This window comes from Halyomorpha halys, unplaced genomic scaffold (genome assembly GCF_000696795.3).
Source record: "Halyomorpha halys isolate HHAL.00 unplaced genomic scaffold, Hhal_1.1 Scaffold110.1, whole genome shotgun sequence".
In the NCBI taxonomy this organism is placed as follows: domain Eukaryota; kingdom Metazoa; phylum Arthropoda; class Insecta; order Hemiptera; family Pentatomidae; genus Halyomorpha; species Halyomorpha halys.
The window spans coordinates 2,552,356-2,562,725 of NW_027112640.1; the positions used below are offsets into that span (position 1 = coordinate 2,552,356).

General features: G+C 29.9%; 2 protein-coding genes across 6 annotated transcripts in view; one reads left to right on the forward strand and one right to left on the reverse strand.

Annotated features, from left to right (window-relative positions):
- The first annotated feature begins 1,114 nt into the window (after nucleotides 1–1,114).
- On the forward strand, nucleotides 1,115–9,465 carry Atox1 (Antioxidant 1 copper chaperone). 5 transcript variants are annotated; one of them, XM_014416053.3, is made up of 5 exons: nucleotides 1,138–1,233; nucleotides 4,343–4,512; nucleotides 6,041–6,083; nucleotides 7,130–7,205; nucleotides 9,046–9,465. In XM_014416053.3, exons 3-5 carry the CDS (start codon nucleotides 6,072–6,074, stop codon nucleotides 9,186–9,188), a joined length of 231 nt encoding a protein of 76 aa, XP_014271539.1. In that variant the 5' UTR covers nucleotides 1,138–1,233; nucleotides 4,343–4,512; nucleotides 6,041–6,071; the 3' UTR covers nucleotides 9,189–9,465. The 5 variants fall into 5 exon arrangements, with proteins under 5 accessions (XP_014271538.1, XP_014271539.1, XP_014271541.1 ...); XM_014416054.3 differs by having other exon boundaries at nucleotides 1,182–1,321; XM_014416052.3 differs by lacking the exon at nucleotides 4,343–4,512 and having other exon boundaries at nucleotides 1,115–1,233.
- Nucleotides 9,466–9,827: 362 nt separating this feature from the next.
- SMC3 (structural maintenance of chromosomes 3) overlaps nucleotides 9,828–10,370 on the reverse strand; it is a 16,587-nt gene continuing 16,044 nt past the window's right edge. Inside the window, exons 27-28 of the mRNA XM_014416035.3 lie at nucleotides 10,182–10,322; nucleotides 9,828–10,107 (exon numbers count right to left, since the gene is read on the reverse strand). Coding sequence (XP_014271521.1) covers nucleotides 10,036–10,107; nucleotides 10,182–10,322 — 213 coding nt within the window. The 3' untranslated portion in view covers nucleotides 9,828–10,035. The remainder of the gene's footprint in view (nucleotides 10,108–10,181; nucleotides 10,323–10,370) is intronic.

Consider the following 10,370-nt stretch of genomic DNA (forward strand, 5'->3'; position numbering starts at 1 on the left):
TTATCTCCAATGATTTGGACCATATATCTAACGTTGTTCAGTGGTAGCATAACGTGGCTTATGAGCTTACTGGGAATCTTAATATGCTTCAGAGCCACATACAATTCTTTTCTATTTACATTACTGTAGACTGTGTCGAAATCGACAAAGAGAGGGTGTATTTTAATCTTGCATTCTTACCTTCGTTTAAAAATCGTCCTGAAGCTGAATATTTGGTCGGTGTTATACCTTTCTTGTCTAAAAGTGTACTAGTATTCACCGAGCTTCCTCTCCAAATAGGATTGCAAACCCTTGAAGAACAGGACCTTCTTATATTCGGCAAAGAGGAGGGAGATCCCAGGCCTCACCTCCAATTTTTTAATAATCGAATCCACATGGAACGGACACACTATAACACCAGATAAGTATCTCAATGTACACCTTCAAATACCAATGGTAGAAAAAGGTAGTTACCAAATCGAATTATGTAACCATACGTAACACAACCTATTAATTTAATGTGTTTTCTCTTTTATAGGGTTCAGAAAAAAAATCCCTCTGTTCTTGTAGCATGTTAGTTCTTATTCTTCTTATCGCTTATTTTAAATTAAAATAATGATACCTTGTCAAAAATTTATTGTTTTAATAAACAATTAAAACATTAAATTTTTCTTTTCCTTACACATTTGTTTTAAATTATGTACCCAATAGGAATAGTGAATACGAGATGATCCACTGAACAGATTTCTTTTTTAATCGTTCAAAATATGTCCATTCGTACTTGTCATATTTTACTTGACAATTAGTGAATATGTGATGATGATGTAACGGGTAAAATCATAATCCTGAGAATCATACCCTCCTATCCTAGTTTTAGTAACTGAAGCGATCGTAACAACTTCTTAATTGAGCTTGAGATATTTGAAGTTTATTTTATATTAATTGAATTTTATGAAGTGTAACAAAACATGATTAATAACCGTTTAATCAAAATAATTTTAATAAATAAATGTTTAAAGGACGTAGGTAACTGCCCCACTTCCCTAACTTTGTTCATTACATTATTTCTCTATGATTTAAGGAGAAAGGTTATTAAAAATGTTTCGTAAGTTAAGAGATCAAGATATCCCTTTCTCCTTACGCAACCTTATTGTAGAACAGATTATAGCTGGATCTGCTCTGTGTTGATAGTCCCATTGTTGAGTCGTTGTGCGCTGGTAACTTCTGAAAGATATTTCCATTCTTCTCTGGGAGGTAACTGTCATTTTTGACAATTTAAATTGTTCTGTCGTACTTAGGACTTCTTAAATTAGTGCCTATCAAGAGAAACTAATGATACATTGTGAGTTACCTCTTAAATTTGTTCTAATTGGTTGCTGTTACTTTTAATTACATGCATAACAGTTCTTTTCTTAGCGGTGCTTCTATATTGTTGAGATGATTTCTCATTAATTTTTCATTTATATTGCTCAATGTAATTTTGCGTATATTTTCGAAATAAATGTTATGTTGTTAATGAAAGTATACTTTCTTATTATAGAATATTTCTGTTAAGCAAGTGATAGATTCATTTTATGTGCTAAGATCTGATTAATTAATGATGTATTTTCCATTGTTAGCAATTTCATCAATGAGTGCATAATTAAGGTGGCCACTGATGATTACTCCACACCAAATTCTATGGCTAATTATCTACTACACTCCAAATCTACAGAAATTGGTCCTATTCTGAAACTTTGTAAAGACATTTCCTTTATAATGACAAGAAAATCAAAAGAGTCTATACAAATTATGTGGAAGAATATTTTTAAAGTGGTGGTTCTGCAGTGATGTTGATAGTGACAGTAATAGTTATAGCTGTTGCAGCCATTTCACTTGTGTAATTTATCTTACTTTCATTTGTGCAACAGTACTGATAGTTTAGTATTTGCTTGATAGTTGGAAGTACTATTACCATCACTGTGGAACCTTCATTTTATGGGAGGGAATGGGGATAAATGTGTGTTTTTAGTGAAATATTAGTTATGGTATAAGTGACACGTTTCTTGAATGTTGTTACTCTGTATCTATTGAAAACGAAAGAAATATGAAATAACCTTTTTTAAAAAGAAATATCTTTAGTTTTTAAGGTAAAATTCTTTTACCGACCTTAATTAATAAAATGTTCAACGTTTTGGCTAAAATGTCCTCCTCAGGAACAATTTTTTTAATTACATATCAAAGTATATACTCACAGACTCAAACTTCCATGGTAGAGTATTTTCATTTATAAAGTTATTCTTTATCATAGACAAAATTTTACCAGCAGCGGTCTCTCCCTGTTCTTTATCGGCTATACTATTGCTAAAGTGTTACTGCCTTCAACAGGGCTGGCTTATTTTCCTTAAAATGCCACTATGGCAGTAAAAGGACATTAACAATTATGATTCATATGAGTTTTTTTTTTTTAATACTAAATAAGGATAAGAAAAAAACAACAAATGAATAGAAGGTGATTTTAAAGGCCTTATTGACAATCACCTCATTCTATTATTACATTTTTTATTCATACACATGACAGATATTTATTCATCACCATGTCTAACACATATTTTATAATATAAAGTCTATAAATATTTCAATGTACTGATTAATGTAACTCTCGAGAATCAATTGGAAATAAGTAGTGCCTCAACAGTACATAACTTTCCTCTAAAAAAGTATAAAAAATATTTGAAATTATAAGTATTTTAGAAATTATAAATCTACTAACAGTGTTAATTACTCTTTTTTTTATTCATATTGGAAGAAGATAGTTGACCGTATGAAGTAGATTGGAGGAAGATAGTCTAGGTGGCAGTCAATAAAGGTATCAAAATAGTAACTAAAAACCATTTATTGTTAACCAATGGTTTGCCCCACTTTGCAGGGCTTCGTCAGAGCTGATAAGAATGAAGTTCTGCTGCCAATGAGTTCAGTTGACCCGCTAGAATGCCGTTTTTCAATTTCAGGCACTTTTTAAATATTGCTCAATTTAACTATCTTATAGTTTCCTCTTCCCGTTTTAAGCTAATATTTCAAAAGTGATATAGGACCATCGATCCCCGGGAGTCTTAGCGGGGCAGGTCCGGCAGGGAAGGTTTGCCTTTTTTTTGTGTTATGATCTACTCTTGTGAGATTGGGACATGTCATACATCGACCAACCTACTCGCTATAATTGTCTGTTTGTGAAGTCAGATAAGTAAGGCTACCACGGAGGGCGAGAGTGGAGGGTTTAATGTCAAGAAAGCTAGAGTGTTGTGATTTGGTAATAGAATATGAGAAGAGATATAGTTTGTTAATTTCGAGAATACTTCAGGAAACAGTAGTCCGTTTGTTTTTTGAAGTGACAAGGGATAATATAATATGAGGAAGTATGTATGTGTAAATTTTAACTAAAATCCATTATTGGTTGTGTTGGAAATATTTAAAAATGAATAGAAGTCTATTTGTAGAGATACATTATTGGTTAGATTTCACATATTCCATCCAATAAAGAATGTATTGGGAGATCAATGTTATATCAATACTACTTGAGAAAAGACTGAAAAAATATTACTGGATATGTTATTATTAAGAAATATTATCAGGTACCATAAAAAATTAGTCACCGACTTCACCAGAACTTAAAGAAAGAATATTAATTATCACTACAATTGTCAATTATCCTTATCATTTTATTAACTTGAAGGTTAGCTTACAACTATTGTTTTGAAATTTATCAAAATGAGTTGAGTTTAGTGATTACGGAAGTATTGGAACAAATAATTCATTAAATTCATTTCAGCAAAAAATTTTTGCAAAGAAGTAAAATTTTAGAGGTTTAATAATATGTTGAGTACAATAAAATAATTCAGTAAAAATATTGAGCCATTTAACTTTTATAAAATTTAAAACATTTTTTGCCACTTTTTATCAACCAGATATAATAATAGAAAGACATAGATGGAGGTGAAATTAAGATTTGACCTCCATTATAATATGGTATAAATTATAACATACATTGTTCTGAGAAACATCACAATACTTAGTGAATAAAATTAAATTAAATTCAACAAATATGTTTGCTAATCATTTGCATAGTGTGAGTACGTAACAAGTTAAACCATGGATACTCCAATTTTTTCCTGTTTTAATATTAAAAGTAAGTTAGAATGAATTTTTAGCAAACCTACTTTACTGGGTATTTATAATAGATTTCCATTTATCTTAATATGTCATATAAATTTATGTTCATAGACATCAATATACTATGTTGAATTTAACTTTTAAATTTCCAATAGTGCTGCAATAAAAAGCTAAATAATCTAATAAAAATGTTACTAAAATATTATTTTGGTTATAGGAAATAAATTAATAATAATTGATATAGAAGTGACCCGATATATCTAATCTGGCAGACACATGATTTATCACTGTTGGACTGTTGTTAAAAAGGACTGTGGGGAAAAAAAAAATATCAGTATTCTTTCATTATTTGTGAGGTCAACTAGTTATTAGCTACTTTCTGTTTTAGTAAGACATTTATCTGTTATATCTTCTAGAACACCTAATAATTTAATATTAACTATCTTAAGAATTTAAATTCAATATTGATTTACTATTTATTTATATTTCTCTGATTTGATTTATTTCTTTGTACCTCTTTTGTTCTATTTATTTAAATTAACTTACTCAAATGTTTTGATATTATATTACCCTATTGCTTGTTTAAATCTCAAAAGAAAGTAATTTGTATTTATAAAATTATTGTATCCCAATGAATTTTAATAAATCTTGTTGGTAGTCACTTAATTTATTTATGAAAGGTTACAAGTAATGATTGGTACCTTTTGATTGTTAGCAATCAGTCCAATTTCCACTCTTCTTTTTTAAATTGATCATTTGTGATAATTTTGTAAAAATACCATTTCAGTTATGTAAATTTTGTTTTGAAATATAGTCAAAACTTCTTATTAACAAACTTAGATTTCTTAAATAAAATTTGGCTTAGAGAAAAATTTCATCATTAGCATTACTAAGCATATAATCAGTTACAGTTTCTTTTTCAAGAGAAAATGAAATGATCTATGAGCTATGTACTTTTAGGTACTATATTTGAAAATTTGTACAAAATATGTACCTAATTATAGATTATTTTACAAACGGTGTAAATATATATTTAATAAAGGCCTGTACAATATGATATACATAAAAAATATGTATGCTCATAAAAACAACAAATGATTTTTCTTATTTTTGAGTGATTTCTATAAGTTTTTTTTTGTATTACCTGCTGAAATCATTCTATTGTTAAATTTTACTCAGAAAGGTAAAAATATTTTCAGGATCATTAATTTATCTTAATCTGTTGTAGTGTTTGAAATTCTTCCATTGATTGCTTTCTGGGTTGTTTTTCTTTTTTACATGATTATTTATGTATGAAAAGCTTTTTTTATTTATTTTTCACCATTCTCTGCCATTTCAGTGAATATTAATGAATAGATTTTGGTATTGATTTAGGAGAAAAATAATGTCATTGCGAATAAAATATAATTTCTTTGTTTTTCATGTAATTATCCTAAACAATTTTTTTTTTTTTTTTTTTTACAAAAATAGCCACATTTTTTTAATGTAATTTGGTAATTCAGTGCCCTTTTATATTTTTAATGGATATGATATGTGTTTACTTTTTGGTCTCGACACTTAAAATATTGTCCTTCATCATCTCATCTTTTCCACAACGTTACTAGAGTAATTCCTTAAAATTATATGAATAGTTACCCAAATCATTTCTAATATTGACTATGTAATTAAAACTGATCATATTAAAATGAGTCCCAATCGGTGGTGAAATGGTTTGCTGATATTATTATAAATGTAAATTTGGTCTTGTTTAAGTTAATAATGAATTTTCATAATTTTTTTTATCTCTGTAAGTGGGGTTAACCTTAAATTCTTTGACTATCTATTTTTTAACATATCTGTTATATTATACTTTCAGATGTAAGTTTTAAGCTCACTGTTATTTGTTAGATTAGATTAGCCATTTTCTATGTTCTAGATACCAAGTAGTAGCCAGTAGTCCTGCAACAATGCCAGAAAAGGTAATTTCCAATTCATTAATAATTTAGAGTAGTTTAATTATTTTTTAAAATTTACTGTATACTAAATGAAAAATCTCTGAGGCATAATAAGTTATATTTATTGTATTTGTTGATTATTTCCTTTATATAATTTATTTGTAAAATTAGCTAATCTGTAAGATGGTTTATTCATCACATTTTATAATGGGTTGGTATGACAAAAAATTAATCAAGTTTATAAATGAATTTTAAGTCACTGAAAAAGTTACAACGTAAAATATCTGTTGTGCCCACTCATATAACCTTAATTTTTTTTTAAATTTAGTTTATCAGACAATTAAGTTATCTTTTAAATGAGCGTCTGGAATGATCCCGGAGAATTAGAGATTTATTTGGTGAGTTGATAAAATATTAATGTATTTCTATTGGAATTAGTGCATAAAAACTTTAAAATACTTTTTAAAAATTGGTGAAAAGAATAAAATATTTTTTAAAAATTGGTGAAAAATAAAATATGCCATGTCTTTGCTGAAACTATTTCGATTATTTTTTTTTAAATTTAATTGTTTCAAGTGATTCTATAGCTAATTACCATACTGTTTGAGTAATAGGGAAATGATTTTTTTTACTTTTCTTCAAAATAGGCTATTGTACATAATGATCCTTGATTATGTACAATAGCAGAGGTTTAAGTCTAACAAAACAGAAAAATTTGCAAACAAAATTGGTTCCCCTGATGAAGAGTTAATTATGCTACAAACCAATGGTTATAAACGAGTTTAGTAGACTCAAGGAGACCTGAAAAGCTTAGATTTGTGGCGAACTGCTCATCAAAAATTTGACCTGATTACTAATACAAATACTTTCTTTACTTAATTGCGGGAGGAAGGTGAAAAAGAAAAAAATGTAAGATTCAAATAGCTGTATATTTTTTTTTCCTTATTTCTCAAATACAAAAAAAAATTAGTAATTAAACATAAAAAAAAATATATTTAATAAATTTTAGGATTGCAAATTCTTTACCATTCATATTTCACAGTTTTACTAATCTTTTTTTGTCTGATTAGGTGTTCAGTTTTAAAGTAGAAATGTCATGTGAAGGATGTTCCAATGCCCTCCAGAAGGTCCTGGACAAGCACAGAGGTATTTTCTTTCCTTTTTTTTTATTCTGAAAATATTGTTAGTAGATATATATATATATATAAAAGACTCTGTTTACTATTGAAATAAATGGGAAACTGAGACACTATCAGTTTCTGATTTAACAATTTAGGGTTAGGGATACAGACTTAAGGTGTAAAATCATGTCATAATGATTAAGGTGTGTTGTTCCATGAAACTATTGTCCCTGTTTTTATAATGTTAAATTACATGGGTCGTTTGTAGCCGAGGGAGTTAAGGCATCGTCTGTATCAACCTTGGAACTGTGCTGGTTTAAATCAGACCGGGGAGGAGGGGGGGAAGTCGACTTCTATTTATTTATGAATTCCTTTGGGGAAACTTTATGATGGCTTCCTTTATTTATATGCTCTTTCATTAGTGCTTTGGAGCGGAGAGGATTGTTACATTTGTTTATTATTTTAAAATGCATAGAGTACAACTAAATTAGTTGTAAACAGTTATTTTGTCCAAATTCTCTGCTTTATGTTTAAAAATTAAATCAGAGATTATAGTTTATAACCTGCACTTGGTTTTCCATATCAAAACAGGGGAATATAATTATTTGACTAATGTTTCTTCTCACAATAACCATTTCTATGTCTCCAAAAAATAGTGAAATAGATAAAAGATCCATTAAAAATGTTTTTCCCTTCATGAATCTACTGATGAACATACTTCATTTCCAAAAAAAGCCTTCTCATCTCCGGCATGGAGCTTCCTCTCGCTGTGTCAATTCTCTCAATCAGGTCAACATACAGAGCCTTGGCCTGCCTTGAGGTCGCCTTCCTCCTGGTCTTGCTTCTACAAGCCACCTGGGTTTACAGTCATCTCCCATTCTGCTATCATGCCTGAACTATTTCACCTGTCTTTCCTCAATCACCTCTTGGATGGATCTTACTCCTAGTTCTTCGCGCACCCTTTCATTCCTTATTCAGTCTCGCCTGGTTTTTCCTAATATTTTCTGTAGGAATCTCATTTCCGCAGAAACAACCTTGCTGGCATGACGGTCCAGGGCTGTCCAATCCGTATAATAGTATTGGGAGAAAAACTGATTTGAATAGCAGAATCTTCGCCTTCCTGCTCAACTCCTGCTTTCCAATGAGTGTCATGGATATCTGGTAGAATATTCCATGACCTATTTATGACCTCCTGGTCTATTCTTCCATCCTTGCAGATCATTGTTCCCAGATAGCAGTAGGTGTCAGGGTCTCTCCGTTGCAAGTGATTCTGAGATCTTCATTTCTTCTTCCAACACACATAACCTTGCTTTTGGTGGCATCGATTTGCATACCTCTGAGTCGTCGTTCTTCTTGCCACTCAACCAGAGCAACCTAGAGAGATTCAGCATTATCCGATACTAGAACCTCATCATCTGCCTATATCATTGCCTGTGCCAACACTGGGGTCATGTTCCAGTACCCTACTATTTCTCTGGGTGCCCTTTTACAAAATTTCCAAATGGCATTCATGAAAATTATGAATAGCGGAGGGCTCACGCTATCGCCTTGTTTAACTCCCCTAAAGAAATAGAGTGGTTCGGACTCAGTGCCAGCAAGCCTTATTACTCACTTAGGGTCTTGATATACTGCCTTAATTGCACTTATGAGATTTTGTGGGATTATGTTATCTTCCAATGCATCCCATATTTCCTGTCTAGGAACATGGTCGAATTAGAAGCCTGATATCCCATTATCAAGGATTATTACTATGGACATTGTGCTCTTTATCGACAAAGTCTCCATGATTTTTCTAAAGGTTTATGTTCATGTTTTTAATTTACTTTCTATTTATATTTTTAAGTTAACTATTTTTTCTTTTCCAGATAGGGGAGTGGGAGGTTTTGAAATAGACCTGCCAACACAGTCAGTTAAAGTCACTTCTTCGAGCTTGTCCTCTGATGAAGTGATGGAAATAGTAAAGAAAGCTGGAAAAAAAGTTGATTTTGTTTCTGAGCAAGTCAACTAAATTTTTAACATATTTTATTTCATTCAAAATATTGACTCATCATTATGAAGTACTTTTAAAGTCTTTTAATTAAATTGAATAAGTCTTTCAACACTCATCCATTTTTTAACTTAAATTTGATATCCATTTATTTTAATTATGTATATTTTAATTAGTTATAATTTGTTAAAATAATCTGTCCTTTAAAGGCTGTCTGAAATTATTGTTATTTTTATTATGTAATTTATGATATTTTATCTAACATTATATCAATAAATAAAAATAACCTCAGGGCTTATATTTGATTATTTAATCTTAGATGGACCTATCTATTCCTTTCACTCGATTGTTTTGATACTAATTTAATTGTGCAACTATGAAACAATAGCTAAAATCATTCTCAAACATAATAAAGAGGCTGTTATGATGAAAGACCTGTTTTACTATTTTGACCCACATTGCAGGTCTTCATCAGAACTGCAAATATTAAATTATATTTTATAGTTATATATATATGTAATTGCTGCGTTTTGAGTAAAAAGTTTCATTTTTTTTTTTTTTTTGATTTTTATAAATTCAGTATTAGTGTAGATACCAAATGGATCTCAATGATAAGGTTTGAATGAAAAACTAAGAGGTACCAGTCAATCAACAACAGAATAAAAACAAAAACTATATATTTTAATAATCAAATATACATTAATTATGTAACTTAAATTGATATAAAATTAACAGCTGTACAAAATTATGTACTTAACTGAGTTTACAGTCAAATTTTAAAAGTTCCCTCACATGGGCCTACGTAACTGGCCACCTTAACATTAAATACAAACAGTAATAAAATAATTTTTTCTTGGATAAAAGCTTGTTACCCATGCGTTGTGTCATCCTCAACGAAATCATATGCTTCCTCACGTGTTACACATTCTACGTGGCTCACCTGAAATTCAAAATACATCCTCATTTGTGTAATTAAAAAATTAATATATAATAAAGTAAAGAAAATGTGGTTACCTTATTTCTGAACTTGACACCATAGAACTTATTGGCATGCTGAAGCAGCTCGGGCCTGAAAGTGGTCGTGATGAACTGAGCATCCTCAGACATTTTGTGAATCATATCTGCCACAGCTTTCCTGTGCTGAGCATCTAAAGCCTACAAGCATATCTTTATTACTTAATAACTAACTTTTTACAAAAAAAC